The 26,354-nt window shown below is 36.0% G+C and overlaps 1 protein-coding gene across 1 annotated transcript in view; it reads right to left on the bottom strand.

The window, feature by feature from the left end:
• C7H8orf34 (chromosome 7 C8orf34 homolog) overlaps positions 1–25,792 on the bottom strand; it is a 394,600-nt gene extending 368,808 nt beyond the window's left edge. Inside the window, 3 exon segments of the mRNA XM_026407762.2 lie at positions 25,478–25,572; positions 25,575–25,656; positions 25,658–25,792. Coding sequence (XP_026263547.2) covers positions 25,478–25,572; positions 25,575–25,656; positions 25,658–25,792 — 312 coding nt within the window.
• Positions 25,793–26,354: the final 562 nt, after the last annotated feature.

Here is a 26,354-nt window from a genome sequence, read left to right as displayed (position 1 = left end):
CTTTCATCAACCTCAACTATTTGCACCCACACTATGCCTCGACTTTACCACCCAAGAAAACCTTCAAAACCCAAATAGTGATCATGAGATATCCTCCATTTATAAGCTGTCCTAAGAACTATCCTTCCTCTTCTCAGTACAATCAATAGTATTCATTTATCTAATTTTGTTTTGTTCAATGTTTGCCATTTCTAAGAGATTATATGATCGTCCCTACCCTCCTTCACTTACACAAAAAAAATACTTGCATTGTTTTAGGTCTTGGAGATACAAACATGAACAGAACATAGAAAGGACTGCGATCTTGACCTTGCCACATACAGCACCTTAGTACTGAGCTCAGTTAATAAGATATTGTAGGAACTCCATAAAATTTATAGAACATATGCATAGCTGGATTGATGGATGGAAATCCGAGGGTAAGTTAAATTTCTGGACTTCATTCAGACTTAGATGTGCCTGACTGTAAAGCTCATTTTCTTAGCCATTTTGCAACGCTGCTAAATGCATTTATATACTTTTGTAATATACAATGCCTTCAAGTCTCATGCTTTTAGTACCATGTAACAACTAGCCCGTGACTCAACTTCAGATCTCAAATCACATGTCTATCTATCATATCTGGGATGACAACAAAAGAAAGAAACTGAGTTCAAAATTTCTAAATGTAGAAGGGAAAAAAATTGAAACAAAATAACAGCAACTAAAAAACAAGTAGATTATATATCCTGAGAGGAATGCAGTTCTTCCAGAATGCAAAGTTGTTTTAACATCTTAAAACCCCAGTAATGCAATTCTTTCCATTATCAGAATAGAAGAGTAAAGTCATATGATAATCTCAGTACATAACAGCCTTTAAGTATTATTGAACTCAACTTTTACTTTAAAAATTCTAGCAAATCATTATGAGAAGACAACTTTTCTAACTTTATAAAAGGTGCTATCAATAATAGTCTGCTAATAGTCTTTTCTCTTAAAACCAGGACACACACACATGAATACAAAGCATTGCCCACTATCTCTATTCAACGCTGTGTTAAAGGTCTTAGCCAGCAGAGTGGCATAAAATCTATAGAAACAAACAAAAAAGACAAAGTATCACTTTTCATATTTTCATCAATAATGGCCATCATTTTTTTTTCTGTTTAGGGTTGTGGAAAGAACAAGGTTTATTACAAAAGAGACCAAAGGTATTGTACTATTTAGGAAATATAGGAGTGTTCCATGAAATTTTTAACTCAAAGCACACCAAATAATAAAAGGGACATTTCATTTATCATGCTTTAAGGCAATGACAATCAACAATCTATTCCATTAAGTTTCAAATCAGAAAATATCAAATTAAATAGAAAATATTTTGTTTTCTGTGCATATGACAGGGGAAAGGTATTGATGTTTGTAGACTGTTTAGAATAATACTTCAGTGTTTGTTATTTTCCACATTTGAGGGCCTTCATATTCAGTCTTTATTTGCATCTGGTTACAATGTGCTATACACTTATTTCCGAGTATAATATGAGTGTGTTATCCATGTGTCCTCAAAAAGTTGAAGATTGTTGAGTAGTAGTGATCAGAAAAGGTAGACCTTTGAAATAACAGTGACAAGAGAAACAAACCTTGTATACTGGTGCTGTTGTGCCATATATCTTTAGATACATGATGATTATTTCTGTGCTGAACTGACATTTTTTCTCATCACTCTTCCCTAAACAACAGAGTATATGGCCTTTACATAAAATTAAGTATTACAAGTAAAACAGAGATAATATAAAATGCTGCACGTAGGATTGAAAAACTACACTACTTTTTTATATAAGTGAATTGAGCATTTGCAGACAAGAGTATCCACAAGGAGTCCTGGAATGAATTCCCTGTAGATAGTGAGAGACAGCTATAATTTAATTTCAGCAATAAAAAATTTCTCTTCTAGGATTACTCACCAGGATCTCTCAAATTATGATCTATCATTAAATTCAACATATTCTATCTAAAGGGTTTATTGAAATTATAAATTTGTCACTGGTTCTTATTTCCCATCATTACTTGGAGAAAAAACAAGTAAAATGATAAAACCAACTACTTTTAACACAATATATATTTGGTATCAAAGCATGGCACCTTAGTTTATAATAATGCACCAAGCATGCCAAATAAATTAATTTCTGTTCTTCTCTGATATTTATATGAGATCATGCAACAAAGTTTGCACATTTTCTGTTAAGCTAGTTTATAACAGTTTGACAAAAAAAAAATGCATTGCATTTGCATTAGCAGATGTAGGGACAAATCCTCATCCATGAGGCACTAATACAACCTAAACCTTTCAGGAAGAAGTGTCATAGACTGGGTTTCAAGAAATCAGTGATCCATTAAACTTTAGGTATCACCTTGACAGTATAAAAAGAGCAGCTGTATATAGTTTCATGATATAGGATCATATCAGAACATGCAGCCAAAAGAGCACATTCATATTGGAGTCATGAAATGAATAAATTTACAAGTTAAACATATATAATAAACTGCAAATCAAAGCTAACCACTTTTTCCTTTTACTATGCAATTTACATACCAACATCTGATCACCTATTTTATTTTTTGAATATTCTTGGATTATGCTACAAAGCAGTTTTTGTTTTGTTCTGTTTTGTTTCATTTTTCACTAGCTGTCTGTGACTAAGTCCATATCACAGGGCAGCAAAATGAAAGATGGGATGAGTTTGAGTGATTCCTGAAAGCGCTTCTGTTTTATTTTTTATTTATTTATTTTGGTGTGTGGGGGCGGTTCTTTTTAGGTATACATGACAATAGAATCTCTTCTGATACATTTGTACAAATATGGGATATATCTGACTCTAACTAGGATCCCAGTTTTGTAGATATACACAATGCTGAGATTCACTGTAGTGTGTTTGTATATGTACATAGCAAAGTAAAGTCAGATTCATTCCACTTTTTTTTCCTATTCCTATCCCCCTTCCTTCCCCTCATTTCCTTTTGTCTAATCCACTAAACTTCTATACTTCCTCTCCCTGCCCAATAATAGCCACCATAATGAGACCAAACAAGGGAAATGAAAGGTATAACAACTGCAAAAAAGAGATAACACCATAATTTTCACAAACAATGGGGCTCTCTACATGGAAAATTCAGAAAAAAATTTCAACCTAAGTAACAACATAGTATGTTTCTAGATGCACATTCAAAATAAAAGTGAAAAAATTCCTTTCATCATAATTAAACCTACTTGGTGGTCCCATTTCAGTGAACACTATGTGGAAACTCCTTCCCACAGCTGCTTTCTCAAAGCAGGGTGACATCTAAAACTCTAGTGTATGGTCTTGACTTCCTTGAGCTGTATGATCTTGCAACACCACACTTCCAAATATATCAAAATACCAAACAATGTAAACTAAATACAGATTTTATAGCACCTTCACAAGTCCAGAGTAGAGTAAATATTATCAATTTACCCTTCATGAGCTATATGGTGCATTTGCTTTTCATTGATAGTGTAAATATTGAACAATTAAAAAAATTATCTCTGTTAAACCCCTATATCCCAAGTTTTCAATTCTGAAAATATTTTAAGGATGCAGTGCATAAAAATCTGTTGGAAATCATAATTTAAGTCTTTATAGGTGTTCCACACCTGGGACAGTGGAACAAAATGGAATTAACAAAGGAAACATCAGCTTCAGAATTACTCCAATTTTAATGAATATTTTTGCTTATTCAACATGAACCACCATGAAAAAAAACCCTATATTTTAGAAATCCCGAATTTATAACCTAAGTGAAAAAGAAGGCAATCAATGAAATAAACAAATATACCATTTAATTTAACTGCCTCTTTTTTATTCTTGCATAGGTTGAATGGAGACACATCAATTATTTTGTGTGGATTTCCCACACAAGTGAAAATATTTGTAACTCCATGGATAATTTAAGTCTCTTATGTTACAAACAGAAAATCCAAATAAGTCCAGCTTATACACAAAAATAGAGATTCCGTCAACTAGTGCAAGCACCTATAGAGATTTTAATTTCTTTTACTTTTGTAGATCATCTTTTAACCTTCCTTGAGGTCATTGTGTACTTTTTTGTGAAGACAGAACCAACATCTTTGCTTTATGTATTAAGCGAAGAGTATTTCATGCTTCTGTAGACACTGCTGATTTTTAGACATTTCTTCATTCAACGAGTACTCAAATAAGTTCATATGAAACACTTACTATCAGATAGATACTTAGAAGGAGCATCAGGAAAAAAGCCAAAACATAGATAGATAAGATGGCAATTCACATCCCAGAAAGCAGTTAACTGACAATGTGGTTAGCCACAAAAATGTATGGAATAGCCCATAAAATGAAACAGAAATTCACAAAAAATGCTAAAGCAGTCAAAAATACTTAATTCAAGAAGCAAAACACCGATTTCCCCCCTTAATAAGTGGTTGATAGTTGGGTAGGAAAAAGTGTATAATACCATAATATGTGTCCAGATTCCTCCTCCTGACCCAAGAGCTCATTCTGCCTGCTTCCATGAGTATAGGCAGTTGAAGGTTCTCAGCTGAGGCCCCTCCAGAATTGTTCTTCCTTGGAAGACAGCTGCCTCACTCTAAATACCTCATTTTGTCTCTGGAGGAAGCTTCTTTTTAAAGATGGATCCTTGTGAAGTACCAAGACCCCAAGACCCACTCCATGCTTCTATGGGAACAAACCCTGAGTGCCTTCCAGGTCCAGGGCCCCCTACGTGAGCTCCCTATGGGAGGGGATGGACTCAGTAGTAACTGGCTCACGGCCCAACTTCTTCCCCTACTCAAAACTGCTTCCCTCGCTCCTTGCAAGTTGCTGCTCCATGAACAACCATCTGTATGCAAATCTCCAAGAGTACATTTCCCAAGGAACCTGGTCTAGGATGTTTTTGAAGAAATGAGATATTCATGTAGAAAGATTATCCAACAAAAATTTGATATCATATTGTATTGGGGGAATTGGACAAGCTACCCTGGGGCTAACACAGCCCGCAGCATGTGAAGACAATGAAAAGTATGGCTAAGGAAATTTTGGAGGACCTCGAATGTCACCTAGTTTGGAATTCACCATTACTTCAAATTTTGGGGGTCCTCAGTGACCAGGTCATGTATTCATCCTCTTCATCTTCTGGAATGTATGGAGGCAGAGCTAAAAGTGATAAAATGCAAGCATAAAAATTCTTTAAAGTTTAATTATCTTTAAAATTTACATGAATTTGCATGTTCTGCAGTTATTGGCATGTGTCAAAGAACATATATACCTGCTGTCTGAAAAGCATGGCCATGCGGAGTGGAAAAAAAAGGAGGATATTTGTTGAGAGCCACAGACAAGTCAAGATGGCACCTGGCACTTTGCCAAGAGGAGTGGTTTGAGAAGTAATGCCAGCGTGCCATTAAGATGATAGAGATTCCTTAATGACTGACTGCTGTGTCTAGATTATGTCAATTAAGTTAAGCTGTGTGTAATTCAGATGATGAGGATTCCTTAATGACCAATTGATGTATCTGGATGATAATTGAAACTAGCTGTGTATAATCAGTTAAGTGTATATATACCTCTACGGTCCAACAATAAAGCGGCTCCTGTTCCTGCTGTATCAACCTTCACAAGTTGCCCCTCACCCCCCCCACCCCATTATTTTGCTGCAGCCAGACTGCGGCAGATATTTTAACCACAGCAAAAGCAACATCTTGTTTTGTCATTCCGAGTTTAAGGCATATGTAAAATGATTCAACTCTTTGAAAGAAAACTCTTTTAAATATTATTCGCTCAAAAATATTTTGGGGGCTGGGGTTATGGCTCCGTGGTAGAGCACTTGCCTAGCACATGTGAGACACTGGGTTTGATTCTCAGCACCACATATAAATAAATAAATTAAATAAAGGTCCATCAACAACTAATAAAAATATTCTTAAAAATTTTGAGCTCAGCATGCTGCATAGACAGTTGCTGACTTGTTGATATTAAGAGCAGTTTCCAGCTTGGCCTTGGACATGTCCCAGAGAGACTCTTATAAAGAAAATGTGTTATAAGAAGGCTTTTAGTCACCTTCTTGAGGCTGCCTCAGTTTTCATATCCCCTCCTACTTACCACATCATCCCTGAGTATTCCTATGAAGAACTTGGGCACAGGGTGAAATAACACAAAGCTTTGTGAAGCCAGGTAGCATGTGCCATCACAATTCTCAATGTTTTCTTTGGCTCTTTAAAAAAAAAGAGAGAGAGAGCGGTGCACACCTGGAATCCCACTGCTAGGGAGACTGAGATAGGAGGAGGATCACAAGTTGAAATCTAGCCTCAGCAACAGCCAGGCGCTAAGCAACTCAGTGAGACCCAATCTCTATATAAAATACACAATAGGGCTGGGGATGTGGCTCCGTGGTTGAGTGCTCCTGAGTTCAATCCCCAGTACCAAAATAATAATAATAATAATAAAGAGTTTAAAGCCGGCGGGGGTGGGGGGGAGTATATTGGGATAAGAGGGCTATATTTAAACATTCTGACTCATTCCACCTCCCCACCTGGCACTATTTGTCTTCACCTGATAGTCATTTCCATTCTGCCTACTCCTGTCCTCTCATTACCATCACTTCTATTTGGCCTGTTCAATTATAATGTTCCTTTCAGTCTCTGCCAAAATTTCCCATTAAGGTTTTAACTGACAAGAAATTCAGGATTAATATGCAAATACAGTATCCAAGAGGCAGCTAGTAGAGACCTCTAGAAGAATAAATCATCCAAAACAGTGACTTAACAATAGTAAAAGTGATAGTGCAGTAATGCAGAGAACTTAGAAAACTGGATGGGTCGTATGGGAGAAAAACAGTTCTATCACCTAGCACATCATACTTTTTTAAAAAGCCTATTAACCTAGAACATCATCTTTTAAAAATAGCCCATTAACCTAGCATATAACATAAAAGTTATAAACCATTCTTATTCTCCATTCTTTTTGCATATCTTATAAACCATTCTTATTCTCCAATCTATTCACTGTAGTATACATGTTATCACCATATTTTATGGTGATAACATTTCGAATATAATCTCAAATTTATCTTCTACATTTCATTGGTTCCATAATATCCCATCTGGGGAAAAGTTTATTTAATCCTTTTTTTTAATATAAAAGGAATCAGAATCAGTAGCTATAAATTGTTATCTGTTAATTTTAAAACAATAATAAATATCTTCCCAAGCCGGGCTCGGTGGCACACACCTGTATTCCCAGCAGCTCAGGAGGCTGAGGCAGGAGGATCTTGAGTTCAAAGCCAACCTTGGCAAAAGAGAGGTTCTAAGCAACTCAGTGAGATCCCGTCTCTAAAATACAAAACAGGGCTGGGGATGTGGCTCAGAGATCGAGTGCCTCTGAGTTCAATTCCAGGTACCCACCTCCCCCAAGAAATTCCCCCAAAAGTGTGAATAGCTACTTGCAGGAACTATAGCTTCTGATAAGCAGGAACTCTAATTTCTGATATGAAGCTCTATCAGAGAACAAGGCTGCCAAAGTGCCTGTCCTCATGAAGATTCTATTTAAGAGGAGTCAAACATTGAACAAATAAATAGGGAAATGTCAGTGATTGATGAAAACTATGGCAAACGTAAAACAGTGTGGCCCAATGGAGACTGGCTGGGAGCTGCTGAGATGAACGGAGTGCAAGGGTCTATCTGATGAGATTTTTAATGAAAAATCTGAGCGGCAAGATGGAGTCAGCACACAATGGGAGAAACTCTGCAGAGGCCCTAGGGCATCATCTTGGCTTTTAGGCAGCTTCATCCTGCTGCCTGTAAGATTAACCCTGGAAGACATGGTCTACAAATAAATTCTCACTGAACAATCCAGAATGAGACAAATAAATAATTTTAGAAGACAGCCAGTTATAGTTTGTACCCACAGGAAATAGATTGTATCCTAAAATATACTAAATAAATTGTACCCTATAATATACTAAAAATATCTGGACTAAGATTATGTTCTCTTATGATTGATTTAACATATTTCTATTCATCCTTATTTCAGAAAGGATTGAATGCATTTTTCAAAGAAGCATAAATTACATTCAAATAGCACAAATAAAAAGTGGAATAAAAAACAAAAGTTAACATAAAGCAAGGTAAAAGCATTGTGGGGAAAAGAAAAGGTATAAATGCTCATGATAATGGCTCATATTCTGGAAATGACTGGGCTTTTAATATAAAAAGAATCAAAATCGTCAGCTATAAATTGTTATCTGTTAATTTTAAAACAATAATAAATATTTTCTGAAGCCTTTGCAAAAGATGGAGAGAGGGCAGAGTCCTACATTTTGAAATATTCATATAACTACTTTTAACTTATTTTATATTGATTCTTTTTAATTATATATATCATTAGGACTCATTTTGAGATATATAAAAGGACGGGATATATATTTCCCCTTTCCCTCTCCTCTTCCCTCCCCCAGTTCACTTCCCTCTACTTTTCTGATCTTTCTGCTATTTACTTATACTGTTTCTTTTTTATTAATATCTTGTGTATATACATTATGGTGAGATTCACTATAGTATATTCATATATGTACGTAAGAAAGTTAGGTCAGATTAATTCCACTGCTCTCTCCTTATCCCATTCACCCACCCTCCCCTTAGTCCCCTTCCTCCACACCATTGATCTTTTTTCTATTTTACCCCTCCCACCCATTTTGTATTAGGTTCTGCACATCAGACAGAACATTCAATCTTAGACTTTTGGGGGACTGGCTTATTTCACATAGCATGATAGTCTCCAGTTCCATCCACTGACTAGCAAATGTCATAATGTCATTCTTCTTTATGGTTGAGTAATTTCTGACATTATAAAATTATTCAGTAGTCATCCTAAGTGCTTGCTATCTAATATAATGAACATGTCCCTCTTTAACATTCTTCAATGAACAAAACAGCTTCTTCAATCATGCCACTCAACTTAATGAAAGTAATTCAGTCAGTGGGCTAACCTTACACACAAGTGTATCCAGGTCATTGTTCAAGTAACTTTATCCAAAAATATCTTTTTTTTTTTTTTTGCTAACTTCGAAGTTAATAACATAAATCTAACAAATTCTTCTCTGATTATTATTTCTTTAAACCTGAACTACTGGTGAGTCTCATGATGCTGACCTCTGCCTTGTCTTCCCTGCCACTCTGCAGGAATGGAACATTGCCAGGTGTACACAGATCTCAATGTCATAGCTTACTGTTATGTGAGGGTTAGAGTTAAAATATTTCTGTGAAAGCTGGAACTTTCCATGAAACTGGGGAAAGGCTTAGAACTTGAACAAAGCATAGTATTTGAGATCTGTGTAAACTTAGTAGTATTGTTTATCATACCATGGCTCTAATGCTAAGAGGAAAAATACCAGAGAATGTTCAATAAATATTTTTATACCTTTATTTATTTATTTATTTATTTATTTATTTGTTTGTTTGTTTTATTATTTTTTATGTGGTGCTGAGGAGTAAACCCAGTGCCTCACATGTGCTAGTCAAGCGCTCTACTACTAGGCCACAACCCCAGTCCCTCAATAAATATTTTTGATCAGAACAGAATTATATTCTGGGCCTAGTAAACTTAGCTGGTTTTAATGGCCATTTCATATAATACTAAGATGCTGTTGCATCTTTCATTAAAAATTAACAAGAAAAAAAAAGATGACCAAAACAATACCAGGTTTTCTAGAGAGAATTCATAGACATAAAAGCATTAAATTAAAGACAATGTCTCAAAACCACAGTTACAATAAATCTTATACCATGAAGTTCACTTTACACACCCAGGCATATTGTTTTAATGTACAGACAAATCAAATGTCTTCTCGATGCAATATTGCTTGTCACTATGAATTTAGGATCAATGTGTTCTAACAGTGAAATAACAGGAGTATGCACTCCTTCCTGCTGCAGGCTATTGTTTAAAAGAAAGCTTGAATTTTCTATATCAAGAACAACATTTTTAATTTAGTTTAATTTATTTATTTATTTTTGGTACCAAGGATTGAACCCAGGGGCACTCAATTACTGAGCCACATCCCCAGGCCATTTTGATATTTTATGTAGAGACAAGGTCTGCTGGGTTGCTTAGGGCCTTGCTAAATTGCTGATGCTGGCTTTGAACTCTCAATCCTCCTGCCTCAGCCTCCTAAGCCACTAGGATTATAGGCGCCCAGCCAGCAACAACTCTTAACCTAAAACTATCAATATATTTCCTGTAGAACATTACCTATGCCTAGATATTTTTAATAACCCATTTTAGATGTTTTATTATTGCTAATAACTTCTAGAAACAAAGCAACAACAACAGAAAGTCCTTTATTTAGTGAGATTTCCTTTTAACTCACCCAATTTTATATACTTGATTTCATGGCCAAAAATTTCTTAACTAATCACTGAATTGGAATTTCAACTATGAATTTCTTACTTCTAATATTATAATGATTTAATGTATTGATGAGTCTGAAAATCTGACCAGGTATATAAACGGAAAACCATGATAGACTTTTGTAAAATTGTCAGAATATAATATAGTTTGAGAGCATCAAGTGTATCAGTATTCTCTAAATACACATGAGTTTTTGAGGAAAGGAAGGGATTTATTCATGTTTGTATTTCTTAGTACATAATGGGTCAAACAAACAAAAATATGTACCAAAGGATGCACACAAAGTTCCAAATATCATGCACTGAAGATTTTAATAACTGTGGAAAAGTCAACCACGAACTTTTTTTCAATAGCTGTGGAAAAGTTAACCATGAACTGAATTAATTTGCAAGAAAGTAAAATCTCCTACAAACCACTAAGAATATTTTCAAGCTCCTAGTGGCAAATGATTATTCTAACACAAATCATATACTTCAGGTTTGATAGGTTGGTCCTAAGGTTTTCACTCGAATGCAAAAATGTATTTGACAACTTTTTTAGTAGGATTCCTACCATGTACCAGACACTTTCTGTGCATGAAGATACAAGCAGCTAAAAAGACTAAGAAAATATCACTCTTTAAGGAGTTTATATTCTAGTAAGAATAAATGAAACATAAACTGAAATCAAAGGAAAAAATCCAATGGGATCATATGAGATGATGATAAAAGGGTATGAAGGAAAGCAAAGGCAATTACACTACAGAAAGTGACAGAACAGTTGGGGTTGTGTATGCCATTTTAATGAAGGGTGATCCACGCTGCCTCTCTAATACAATAAGAGATATTCTAGATTGTTTTCAAATTTTATGGCATGCTTTTGAATTTTAATTTTGCAGGGAATATTGTCACTTTGGTGATGCAGTAGCATCAACAAAACTTCCCCTGCCTCCACTAGGGGGCGCGCGCGCGCGCACACACACACACACACACACACACACACACACACACACACACAAACTCTGCTAACCTAAAACCAAGTGCTACTCTTCTGCACACCATTGCCAAGATACTTTCTCAGAAGTATCAATTCCAGAGTAAAGGAATAGAGGCACACTCCAAAGGCCAACCTTCAAAAGCCTCTCTCCACCTGGTTGTCACTGGGCCATTAATATTGCTGTTAAAAAGAAGCAACAGCATCTAATGTGATGACAGCCAAAATGTATTGGGTATCCACCAAGTGCCAGGCCCTGAACTGCGTTCTTTAGGCTTTTTTCATCTTATATATTTCTCATAATATCCCTTTTCATATTATTTTATTGGTTTAGACAGCAATATTCACAGGGTTAAATAACTTGCTCAGGGTCAAGCAGACAGCAAAGCCTCGGTTATCTACAAAGGTCACCTGCCTCTGCATTGCTCTCATTCATATTCATATTCTCTCTCTCTCTCTCTCTCTCTCTCTCTCTCTCTCTCTCTCTCTCTCTCTCACACACACACACACACACACACACACACACACATCAGGCAACTTCCTATTAAATACAAATGCACTAGGGGAGGGTTGTGCATTACACTTTGCACTTTGGTATGAATTAATTTATCATTCTCATAACTAACATGACTCTGTATCATGTACAGCCAGAGGAATGAGAAGTTGTGCTCCATTTGTGTATAATGTGTCAAAATGCATTCTGATGTCATGTATTACTAGTTAGAACAATTTTTTTTAAAAATTCATCATCTTCTTTCTTAAAAGCAAATATTAAAATAGAAAAAAAGATGGCTATGAGCTCATTAGGTAGCTACAGACATAATTAAAAGTTTTTCACTGTACATAAAGGTAAATTAATGGGGTGTAGGATATTTTCTTATAAATCATAAAATTTTAAAAAATCAAGATGCTGTTTGCTAACTAGTTTCATTGTTGATGTTTTTTTTTTTCTTCTGTAGAAGGAAAAAACAGACGTCAATGGTTTGTGTACTTCAATAGACATCTGCTGAATCTCTGCTTTACAGTTCATGCTCCACTAGAAACCAGAGCAGATGCAAAATAAAACACAAAACACTTGTTTCTCACCCTCAAGAACCTAAGATCCACTGTGAGATAGGACGTGAACAAACACCTTTGTCAGTAGATACCTGGTTAACACAAAACCTTGCATGCAGACGAGCCCTATTATATCTGGATGGATGAGAAAGAAGTACAGGAAGCAGGTGTACATATTGAACCAGTGTCACCCACTCAACCCTGGTAGACAATCAGGTAATGAGACAGTGCCACCATGCTTCAAAACCCAAGACCTTTACCATTATTTTATTCCAAAATAAAAATTATTTGAAATAATAAATTGCCTAGAAGGGTACCATGATTATTGAATCTATTATCCTTTCTAATGACACTGGGTATAAAATTTCCAAAATAAAATGTGTTCTATTGAATCAGACTGTACTTTACTGGATAAAATATTTGCTTTTCTAATTAATCTCTACCTTTGTTTTTATTGAGAAATATAAATGTACTATATGAATATTTTAAATATTGAAATAATTTAGGGTACAAAATAAAAGCCACCCTTTGACTAATCCTTTCTATTTCTTCCAATCACTTAATATAAATTTCCCAAACTACACACACAGAGACACACACATATACTACACACACAATACATACTCTATTCCATTTCTATTCTAATACCTACACAAAATTTTATTTGAAAAGTTCAGATAACTGAGACACAAAAATATATAAATATATAAATAATATAATAATAAATATATAATATAAATATATAAATAAATATAATCAAATATGTATTTTTTCATCACTCATAAAATCCTGGAATGTATTAGGAAAGTAGTTAAAACTCCCACTCCCACCATATTATTTGAAGACATTCAACTTTCCTAATTTTGCATTATGATTATCATGCATTTATTTACATTTTATTATATATGTATCTATCCCTGTTTGTGGAGGTAGAGAAATCTCAGAAATTAATTCTTCATCATTTAGGTTCAAGGCTAAGTTCTATTTCCCATAGCCATTTAGATATCTACTTCAATACATTTTAAGAAACACAATATCCATGACTCATTTGTTCAAACATATATATTATAGATATCATTCCATGTCAGTATATATAGTCTGTATATGGATATCTGATTCTTTTAAACAGTTGTAGTTGTTCAAAAATATGAATCAACAATAATTCAACTGTTTTACCACCTGTAAGCATTTACATTGCTACAACTTTTGACCTTTTCATACAATATATGATTAATGATCTAGTAATTTTTGCATATATGCAGATATTTCTGTAGAACACAAACCTACAAATGAAATTGCTGGCTCAGAGAGTTATTTTTTTAAAAAAATATTTATTTTTAGGTGTAGATGGACACAACACAAAGCCTTTATTTTTTTTTTTTTATGTGGTGCTGAGGATCGAACCCGGGTCCCATCCGTGCTAGGCCAGCACTCTACTGCTGAGCCACAATCCCAGCCCTTTGATAAATTTTAACAAATTTCCAATGCAGAAGTTTCAATCAGTGATACTGAGGCAGTTACACTTCCATATTGAAGTAAATAATATATCCTACTTCAAATAAGTAATTCAAAAATGATTGGTTGATTTAGTAATTTTAATTATTAAGACAATATTGCACAAATATTTTAATGGACAGATGGGGTGGGGGATAGCAAGAGGTGTGATGCAGGGAGGTCTAACCTAGGCTGTGATTGTTAAATTTTATCAGGTTTTGTGGTCAAAGAATCTGGCCAGTAAATCTTCTAAATTAGTGAAATTACTGACAGTTTGGCTCAAATTATGGGAATTTTTTTAATATGCTACAATTGTATTTTTTAAAATTACAAATTTATTTGATAGTGACTATCTTTATGTATCCTGACATACCACACACACATATATATACAGATATATATTATATGCTCACAAAAGTATATATATACATAGACCCACTTATATATGCACATATAAGTATACATTTATATGTGTGTGTGCATATATGTGTTTGTATAATCAAGTCTCTTATTGGGTTATTTAATCCCTTTCTACATAAATTATTTATTCATTTGATATGTGCAATTCTAGAAAGAATATTTGAAATTTGACTACTATGACAATTCATTCTTTATTGGATTCCTAATTTCATGTGATTATTATCAAGTTATTAGTTTGTTATTCAGTTCTTCCAGTTCTTTTGTTACCAATTTAATACATGTACTCTAAATAAAATATTTTAAATATGCCTGCTATGAATATCATTTCTTTCTTTCTTTCTCTTTCTTCTCTTTCTCTTTCTTTCTTTCTTTCTTTCTTTCTTTCTTTCTTTCTTTCTTTCTTTCTTTCTTTCTTCTTTTCTTCCTACTTTTCACAGATGTACTTTAAAAGTTTAGGAAGTATATTATCATGGAATACAAATATTTCTAACTCTGTCTAACCCGTATGATGTACCTCACTTTGAATTCTATTGAAATACAGTATCAACTTCCTGATGAGTATTTTATTGGTACATATTTTTCCCATCTTCCTCTGTGTCATCATTCTGTATCCTTTCATTCCTGTTGTGTGTCTTTCACAGATTATAGGAAGATTTTTAATCTCACCTGAGAATCTGGTTTGATAAGAATAATTCTACTATGTCTAGACTTGTTGCTGATATCTCCTTTTATATTTTATATTTTTCATGCTCTCATATAGTACCACCAACATACTGTTCTTAACTTTTGCTACATTAAATATCACTGACTATTTCTTATATTTCTCATTATACAGATTTGAATACCTTTCTATCAATATCACAGGTCAGAACCCATGTTATTTTCCCCAAAATAATTACAAAACATCTGATATATCATTTTTATCTTCTCAGATTTTTCATCTCTTTATCTCATCTATCCATAAATAGAAATCATTTTACCTTCCAATTAACCAATTCTCTAACTTGCTTTGATCTTTCTGTTAGGCTATCTGCCTAATTATGTAGATTCCTTAGAAAACTTGGAATGGAACCACCATTTGACCCAGTTATCCCACACCTCAATATATACCCAAAGGACTTAAAATCATCATACTATAGTGACTCAGTCACATCAAAGTTTATAGCAGCTCAATTCACAACAGCTAAGTTATGGAACCAAACTAGGTGCCCTTCAACAGATGAATGGATTAAAAAATGTTGTATCTATACACAACAGAATACTACTCAGCTATAGAGAAGAACGAAATTATGGCATCTGCTGGTAAATGGATAGAACTGGAGGCTATCGTGCTAAGTAAATAAGTCAATCCTCAAAAACCAAAGACTGAATTTTTTCTGATATGTGGATGATAACATACAATAAGGGGTGGGAGAGGGAAGAGTAGAAGTGCACTGGATTAAACAAAGAGGAATGAAGGGGAGCAGGGGACGGGAATAGGAAAGACAATAGAATTAATCATATGTAACTTTCCCTATGTTCATATATGTACACATGACCAGTGTAACTCCACATAATGTACAGCCTCAGAATAGGAAGTTATGCTCCTTGTATATATGATATGTCAAAATATACTCTACCATCCTGTATATCTAAAAAGAATAAATGAAAAATAAATTTAAGAAATTATGTTTCAAGGCTAAGAACAGTTTTATTAAAATTTGTATTTAAAAATAATTGTAGACTCATCTATAGTTACAAGAAAGAATACAAAGAAATCCCAATTTATGGAAACACCGTTCTGCCACTGCAGAATCACACCACCACCAAACACCAGTATTGACACCAGCAAGTAAAGGACATGGCCAGCACCACTTGAATCTCTCATGTTTAAAGTATTTCCACCTCCTTTCCTCTTCCCCCTACCTCACCCTTGACACTTGGAAATCACAAATCTGTTCTCCGTTTTCATAATCTTGTTACTACTGCAGAAATGGAATCACATAACATGTAAACTTCTGAATTCTTTTTTCACTCAGTGGGGAATCTGTCTATGTTATGTGTGCATTGATAATGCATGTTATTGAACAATATTGTATTATGTGTGTACACAGTGTGTTTAGCCAATTAACCTGTTTCCTATTTGGGGCTATTAGAATGAAGGTACAAAACTGTCTTCCACAGTGGTTGTCCAGTTCTGTGTTCCTGCTGTCAGCATGTGGAGGTCCCACTTGCTTCACATCTTTACCAGCACTTATCAGGGTCAGTCTAACTTCAGACATTCCAGTGAGTGGGGAGGAGTTTTAGTCTGCATTTTTTAATGATGATGAGCAGCTACTCCTGCAGGCATCATCTTATGGAAACTGTTCGATCATTTTTCCTACTTTTTAATTAGGACTTTTTATCATCCAAGAATTGTATTATAGGTACAAGTCCTTTTTCAGATGTACATTGTCCCAGTGTATTTTCCTAACAGTGCCTTTGGAAGAGAAAATGTTGAATTTTGAAAAAGTCTACTTTCATGATTATTTTTATTTATAATTAATATATTTGTGTCAGATTTAAGTGATATTTTCCAAATTCAAAGTCACCAGAATCATCTCCTAATTCTCTTTTAGAAGTACAAATTTTTACATTTAGGTGTAAAATCCATTTCAAGTTCATTTCTGTATGTTTAGGTAGAGATTAAAGTTCTTTTTTTTTGACATACATTTATTCAATTGTTTTACACCATTTGTTTCAATGATTCAACAAATTCCCTTCAAATGACCATGGGCTCCATGTTTTAGACTGGTCCATACATCACTCTTTCTTTGAACCCATACTGCACTGTCTTTATACTTACAGCCGTTTTAATGAGAGCTGAAGCCAAATAGGATATGGGATTCCAAATGTTAAAAGTATTAAGTCTCCCAATCCATAAATAAGAATATCCCTCTTGATTTCTTTAGGCCTCTTTAAATCTTTCTCAAGTATGTTTTATAGTTTTCAGGATAGAGATCTTATATGTCATCTAAAATATAAATTCCTATTTATTATCATTATTAATACTGGGGATTGAACTCAGGGGCACTCAACCACATGCCCAGCCCTGTTTTGTATTCTATTTAGAGACAGGGTCTCATTGAGTTGCTTAGTACCTTGCTTTTGCTGACGCTGGCTTTGAACTCTCAATCCTCCTGCCTCAGCCTCCCAAGCTGCTGGGATTACAGGCATACAACACCGTGCCCAATCCTGTGTATTAATTTTAATACCATTATAAATTACTTTTTCTGTTTTAATTTCATTGCCATTTGAAAACAACTTGTATTTAAAATCTTAATAAATTAACGTTTTACTTAACTTACAGTTCCTGTAAAAGAATCAGCTCCTATATTATTTTTTATAGATTCTCTGAAATTTTCTACATGGACCTAAAACTGTTACACTGTTAGGATGCCCATTCTGCCTAACATCATCTATGGACTCATTATAACCCCATCAAAATCCCAGCAGTTATTTTTGTATGAATACTGAAAAACTGATTTTGAATTTTATATAGAAATGCATTGGGCTTAAAATTTATTTTAAAAATATCTTAAAACTAAAAGACAAGAATACAAATAACTAATAAATATAGGGAAATATTTGCTCAGATGTTTCTTCAAAGATATTTTGAAGGCAAATAATCTCATGAAAAGATAACCAGTGGTATTAATCATGAGATAAACATAAATTATTAAAACATCATTTTATAATGATATTTATATATATAATTTTTATATGTTTATATTTTAATAATTTACATTTTAATAATTTTGCAAATTATTAAAGTATCATCATTAAAATAATAAAGAGATATTTCATATGACCATTATTAAATTCAGCTGGCATGTCAAGTTTTGATGAGAATGGAAAAACTGAAATTCTTCTACAGTGTTCACAGAAATGTAAAATTGTACATATACTTTTCTAACCTAGTGCACACGTTTCGTAAAATTTTTAACATGTTTCTGCCTTCTGATCCATTCAACATACTCCATTTATTTACCCAAGAAAAATGAAAACATATATCCATACAGTATATGACTCAGCAATAAAAATAATGAACTATTGACACATGCTGCAACACGGATGAATAATACCAAAGCAATTGTTAAGTCATTGCCACCACCACCACCACCCCTTTAAAAAAGAGTACTAGGTGTGGGATTCTATTTACACAAAACTCTAGAAAATGAAAAAAGAATCCATAGAGACACAGAGGACATTAGTAATTGCTTAGGGATGTGGATAGAGTGAGGAAGGGTTGGAGGAATTACAAAGGAGCATTCTAGACAACAGAAGAAGGAAGAGCAAATTGGGAGGGGTCCAACTGCATTGCAGCATTTAATATACATTCTGGAAAATTCTAAGCAATATTTCCCCTACATGTTATTTGACTGTGTCCCCCTTTGAGTCAGGAGTTGCTAATGGGATTGTAGTAAGAGGTGCAGCCTCTAAGAGGATGATTGGGTTACAAGGGTTGCTCTCTCATTAATGGGATTAGTTTATTTTAAAAGAGGTTTCAGGCAGCCTACGGACAGCCTGCCATACTACCTTCTGCCACGTAAGGACACACAAGAGAGAAGATGCCTCTCACCAAACCAAATGCCAGCACCTTTATCTTGGACCTCCCAGACACTAGAACTGTGAGAAATGAATTTATATTCCTATAATTTATTGTATCAATAACTTCCATATACAAACATTGATAAAATTCCAAACTGAATTTTACATAATTTACTATATCAAAAAACCCAATGGATGAACTGTTTTGTAAATACTCATTTCCTGGATACACTTTTTTATTATTTTTAACATTTTTATTTTGAAATAATTTAAAATTTGTAGAAAAGTTACATGAATACTACAAAGAATTCCATGTCTCCTTCACCTAAAGATCTCATTTAATTTTATTAACTTTCCCTATAATGCCCTTCAGAGTAGCAGTCAACAAATTTAGAATCCTATTTTGCATTTGTCTTGTATCCTCAGACTGAGGCCTCCCTTAACCTTCACCAACTTAACATTTTTGAAGATATTAGGAAATTACTTTGTAGAATTTCCTCATTAGATTTATTAGCTATTTACTAATTATTCAATTGGAATCATATGTGATTGGCAGGAATATTGCAATGCTATGTGTTTTTTAATTGCATCCAGTGTAGGGCATACAATATTAGTTTGTCCCATCACCTGAGCAAAGTGGCATCTGCCAAGTTTCTTTTATGTAAGGTTACTTTTTCCCTTTGGAATCAACAAGTATTTTGTAGGAAGATAATTACAGAGTATGTAATATCTTATTGTTCATCCTATTTTCACCCATTGGTTTTAGCATCAATATTTCTTGCCTGAATCATCACCCATATGGTTTTCAAGTAATGATTCTCTAATTCCATTATCCCTCTGCTTTTATTAGCTGACATTATAAGGTAAAACTTTCTCTTCTCTCCAGGGAGTGAAAACATTCTGTTTTCCATTATAACCTAGTAAAAGAAAAACACCCTTATTCACAAGGAAGCTTGTTACTATCATTCTTTATTTTGATCCTCAGGCTGTCTTAAAGCAAGGAGCCTTTTCAAGTTGGCTTCTGAGTCCTTTTGACACATCCCTATCATTCTTTACTTCCTGCCATAAGATGTTCCAGGTTCATTCATCTCATATTTTCTCAGCCCCAAACCATGAACCAAACTGCTCCAGTTGTTTCTACTAGTGGAGAATGGTATTTAGAAGCCAAAATCTGGATAGGAGATGTGCTCATTACTATTAAGGTGTTACTATTCCCATTGTCAGGACAGACAGAGCAGAGAAATAAATGCAAATGCAAGCACTTCAGTGTATGCGAATATCTACAAATATATTTCTATTGTATCTACACCTACTTACATTATTGAAAGGCATGAAATCACACCAATAACTCCAATTTCAATCCAGTTCAACTTCATTCTCTTATCCCCTTTTAATCTTTGTGACTTCTATCACCAATACTGACTTACATGATTTTCAACATATTTACTTATTTTCTCAATGCCCTGGCCCCACTTCATTTATACCAACTCTCTTGACCCTGCCAGGCCATTGTCCCACTCAGCCCCCTTCTTTAATCTTGCCCTGACACTCTTAGGCCAACTGCCCCACTTAGCTGTACTCTTTGCATGGCTCATTAATTTAATTAAGGAAAGAAAGAAGGGAGGAAGATTCATATTTCCACTGATCACATTCTTTTAGAAAAGACCCCGAGACAATTTGTTTTCAGATATATTAATGCCACTTTTGGTATGCTTCTCTTTTATTGTTTTAAAGGTGATTTATTTTTGTATTAAATATTTAGTTGTTTTCTTTCTTTATAAACTGTTCAAAAATAAAATACATTATGGCAGAAATGAAAGAAAATTTATTTTTAAGGTTATTTTGAAGTAAATGAATGATAATGTTTAATTTTAAGCAAAATTTTATTAAGAACGGCTTTGTCTGCAGCTCCTTCAAATGCTCTGGGATTACAAAAATGAGTGCAAATTTATATAGAGGAAAAAGTTTTTACAACTTCAGGCTTTGGGACTGACACACTAACAGAGATTTCACCAAAGATATTTACAAACCATTAAGTTGAGCACATTACGAGTTCGAAGCTTTTAATTTTATCATTTCTCCTATGAAAGCATTTTCCTATTTATTAAAATGTCATTTTTATATTTCTAAAGGCTGAGTTTCACCTTCAGCCCTAAGCGAGTAACTATTGTCCTTCTTATACTCCTCGCCACTGCCCTCCCTACTACAGCCATAAATCTGACCAAAATCAATGCCTTACTTGTTTTCAGGCATTGAGCAACAGCCAGCCCAGGACTGTGATCCCTAGGAGAACTGAAGCAGTGTCCTCATATCCCACAAGCTCTCTGGGAGAGGGAGGGGGCATTTTTCAGACTATTATTTAGGGAGGTGAACAAAGGAAAGTGATAGGCTTGGTAAAGGGGGAAGCAGAATGAAATCGGGGTTGCCAACGTGACAGGAACCAGACAAGAGTGAGCTGTGCAGCAGCCAAGGGTATCAGGAGGCAGGCTGAGGGATGCTCAGGAGTCCTCCTCCCGACATGCATGCCAGTCAGTTCATGAGAAGTTAGCCCATGTGAACTCTGAACTAACAAAGATGATGACAAAACTGTGCCATTGGCAGACCACTCTTGGAGAAGTGCGGAGGGTTTGGCTTGCCATGTCTTCAAGATAAAGAGACTTGAGAATTCTCTGGAAGTTTTATGAAGACTCCAATTATTCTTCTTTTTAATAGTTTAGGATTTCATACTCTTGTGAGTGTGATCAATCCTGAACCAAAGCATATGATCTCCTTGCACACCCGTCAAACCATAATCTTGAAGTAATTAATGTATTTATCTAAGAGGAATGGGAAAAACTAAAATTATCTACCACTTTATGTTAAAGTAAGGCATTATGATGTTCCACATCATATAATCTCTCAGGAATTAAGTCAAACTGCTTACAATACAGATTGTAAACAAACTACTGTAATCAACTAAGTGGCTATATGCCAGATAATTATTCTACTTCAGAATTTCTGACTGACAACTTCTTTGACTACTAACTAGCCAGCCTCAGGTTTTGAGACAAGTTTTGTATTTACACTATGCATCTTGCTCATGTATGTTACAAAAATACTATATTTTGGTCCTATCCAAATCACTTACACCTGCCTGTTATCTAAGTAAACAAAGTAAGTAGGACTAGCAAAGTCAAGCATTCTTTATAGACTTATTCCCAAAGTGTTCCCTGCTTACCTGCCCCAATAAAGCCAGTAAGACCAGTAAAATTATTATACCTTACAAAAATTTCAAAGAGTTTGTGGAATGCAATTTTCACCTTACATATTTTTATTGAATTAAAACATCATTAATGAGCACTCTCAATTATTTTTTAAGATGGGCACAATATCATTTATTTTATTTATTTTTATGTGGTGCTGAGGATTGAACCCAGGGCCTCACATGTGCAAAGCAAGCGCTCTACCACTGAGCTATAACCCCAGCCCTCTCAATGATTTTTAGGCATGGTTTTTAAAGCCTCAAAACATCTTTGACGGGGAGAGTTATGAACTAAAGTCGAATTCCATACATTTGATTTTAGGACGAACTCATCTACTGTGTATAACTATAAAACTCTAATAAAAATATTATACTAAAAAAATCTTTGATCACATCCAAAGTATAGTATAAATTTATGCTCCTAAATCACTTGGAAACAAAATTAATTTCAACTCAAGTCATTTTTGGAACACCATATTGCATTCAACACTATTATAAGTTTCTCAAATGATAAGATATTAGAAATAAACTAAGAAACTAACCAAACTAAGCCAATAAACCTTATAGGTTAAAAAAAATTGAGTTATTTTAAATACAGTATGAAGGTTATCTTTGTTATTGTTTTAAATAGTCTTCATACATTCTCTTTAAAGTGTCTCACTCCAAAAATTTTTCTTAAAACATTCCTAACTTATAAAATCTACAAAGGGACATACCATCTGCATATTTTCAAAACTATGAAGGAAGTCTGTGTCATCAGCCACAGTGCCTCAATACCACAAATAACAACAACAAAGTACTGGTGATAAAATTAGGAAGTGCTTAATTCAATTTGTGATTGGCCAAAGGAGATTTTAGCTTCTGTCATTGTCTCTTAAAATGTGCCTCAGGAATTAAAATTGCAATAATCCTTTGTGCTGCTTCTTAGTAAACTCAGATTCCCGGGCACCTCCTCTGACCTACTGAATCAGTTATGGAACCAATGAGTGAGATCCTGGGAATTAGACCAACAATGTGCCCTTCATGGGTGGTATCTCTTTACCAGTTTTCTAGCATGAAGGAAAATAGTCTACAAGTTAGTGAGATGTTCAGATTTTTCAACGTATAATTCTACTCTCAAAACCAAGCTATCATGATGAAAACTGTTGCCTGAGGATCTGTGTCCCAACCTGCTTTTAGTAGAATAGAACTTGTGCATTTTCCCCTTCAATTATATAAAGTGCACATCAACCCTTAAAAATTAACTACTCATCACTGCGATCCATGCTAATGGGTTCCAAGCTTATGTAATATGTACTCAGTAAAATACAAAGCATGTTTTTTTTTTTTTTTTTTTTTTTGGTGAGGAGACCTAAAGCTTTTATGAGACAATTTTGATAGCATTTAAAACTATTCAGTGCAAATTAAACTGGTGAGTATTTAAAAGAGGGAGCACTGGGTAAATATCAAATTGGGCTTATTTCATAATTATGTAGAAAGTTTACCTATATTCCAAATACCATTTTTATTACTTGGAAAGAATCTTGGGAATTTTTAAATTAGTTAAATGAGAACAGAATCTATTAAAAACAATTCATTTATTTTTCCATCGCTAATTGTGCTTTATATTCTAGGAAAGCAGCCAGCAAATAGACACTCTAAATGTATTTGTGATTCTTTTAGCTCAGTTAATATACTATTGCAAAGGGTTATTATGTTTTGCTTCTACCTTTTTTGTTCTTGCTATATGGGATTTATGGACTGTCAGTAATCACTAACGACAAAAAAAAAATTCTATTAGCTTCAGAAAGTCTATTTTGCTACCCCTTTTAACAGAAAGACTTCCTTTGCTAATGCTTTTGTCAGAAACAAAAATCGTAGGGCTTGGTGACCCCTTTCAGAGAGCTTCTGTTGAAACAATGATCATATCTTTGGAGACACTACAACATTAACTTAAAGTTGGGAGGAAAACTTCCGAGATCTTGCAAACCTTGCAAACCTTGCAAACCTTGGTTATTTAAAATCGATCCTCAAAATAAATAAATAAAATGAAATAACATCGATCCTTCTTAGGGAAAAGACCTATTTGACCACACCAGTGCCCTCCTCTCCCTTTTTGTGCGCGGGGGCATTAATTCGCACCACACACACACACACACACACACACACACACACACACACCCTTTTTAATTTTTTTTTTTTTCTCTCTCTCAACAGATCTCTTTCCTTTCTCTTCAGTCCCGGAAAAACTGCTCCATTTTCTGCTACCTCCAGTGCACCCTCTTCCCCATTGTGTCTGGCTCAGTCACTGAGGCACACCCCCCCCCCCAAAGGTTACAGTTGTCTCTGAGGGTGGGGGCCACCGGGGACACCCTGTCTCTCCTAGGTCTCTCTCCACCCTGAATGCCCCAGCTGAACAGCTGAACCAAGATAGGAGGAGAAGGAACCTTTGGCGTCTCTCCCCATTGGGCCTCAGCACCTGCCCATCTACCTGCCCCACATGCCTGCCCCACCCCTGCCCAGCGCCCTGGCAACCAGCGAGACGCTGTGCTTGATGCTAGGTTTGTCCCTGGTTCTCATTTTTTTTCGTCCTCCCGCTCTTTTTTTCTCCCACTGTGTTTTTGTCATTGATTCTTTGATGGCGAAAGAAAACAGCTCAGAGCTATAGTTGTTTCCCATGAATAAGCGAGGGCTTTTTCCAAAACCTTTCTCCGTGTCTTTCTCCCCCTAATGCAGGTAGACTGCAATGCAAAGGGCTCCTCTTTCAGCCAGTGATGGGTATCAGTCTCCCAGTTTGCCAGATTGACTCAACAAACCCGCACCTACTGAAACCTATCCCTTGCCAGTTAAGCTTTCTTCCAGTTAACCATATTCCTTCCCACTGTTAAGCACCTCCTCCACCTTTTCGGGTTCCACTACCGCCCACATTTTTAAAAAGAAAATCCAACAGGCAAGATAGTGTGAATTCCAGGAAGAAAGTGTGCATGTGTAAGGTAGTCTGAGTGTGTGCATCTGTGCCTATCACCTCTCTCAATTTGTCCGGGTCCCACACACGTGGCCACCAGGCGCAGGACAAGTCAGGCAGATGCTGGGCGCTATGGAGCCTACCTGTCCGCGTCCAGGTAACTGGCGAAGTGCCCGCGGGGCTGCGTTCCAGGACACCTGGGCTGAGCAGAACTAGCCAGTGAACTGAGGCTACAGGGAGCCCTTTCCCGCGCGCGTTCTCCCACTCTCTTTCCCTTGGGGGGTATTCTGGTTGTTTCTACACCCCTTCCCCCCAAAGACAGCGGAACTATCTTCCTCCACATTGCCTTACCTCAAACAGAGGACCGATCTTGTTCTTCTCTAGGTAAGCCTGGATTCGGGTTTGCTGATGAGACGCCATGGACACGCTGAATCGGAGAGAAGACCGCGCGACTGTGCGTCTCCGTGGGGGACAACCCTCCTTTGCCCCGAAATGGGGCCGGGACAGGAGCTTAGGAGCCTCAGCAACCCTGGCGCGGCTGGTGCCACCCTCGGCGCGGGCGTGGGCAGCAGCCCCGGGTAAGGCGAGGTAGTGGGGCGCTGAGTGCCGGAAACCCGGGCGCTGTGCGGCCAACTCAGACAACTCCAAGGCGAGGGGAGAACTCATTCAGCGGGTTCTCTTCCTCACGCCCACCCGCGCGAATCTCCGCAGCGCCAGCGCCGAGGGGAAATTCGAGGCAGAGGCTCGTCTCTCCTCTGGGCGGCAGCAGCAGGAATCAGGGGGTGGGAGGCGATCGCGGCGAGGCTGCTCCTCCCAGCGGGCGCCCAGGGGCGGCGAGCGGGAGTGTGCGTACAGGGACTCGCGACTGTGTGCGCCCCTCTCCCAGGTTACAGGAACAAACAGCCCGGGCTTCTCCCAGAAGCTGGGCTCGCCCTACCAGCCGCTCCCTAGCGACAGCGCCTCTCAAAAAGCCAATGGTGAAGGTGCTTCTTTCAAAGTGCACATAAATCTGGTCCTTGTTGGCTACTCCTTGGCAGCTACAATTGCAGTTCGGAAGGGGATTGTCCCCACTGTCCTTTTGGGGGCCTCTCCCAGGCACCTGTGCTTTGCCTGTACTAACTCAGGGTCCAAGAAGGGCATAGAAGTGAGCAGGTGCGTGGGTCGAAGCGTTTGCCTCGAAAACGAAGTTGCTTTCCTTAAAATGCCAAAAACAAAAACCTGGCTTGCC

This window comes from Urocitellus parryii, chromosome 7 (genome assembly GCF_045843805.1).
Source record: "Urocitellus parryii isolate mUroPar1 chromosome 7, mUroPar1.hap1, whole genome shotgun sequence".
Taxonomy (NCBI): Eukaryota; Metazoa; Chordata; class Mammalia; order Rodentia; family Sciuridae; genus Urocitellus; species Urocitellus parryii.
The sequence above is the reverse complement of the archived record's forward strand: the minus strand, read 5'-3'. Positions and strand labels throughout refer to the sequence as shown.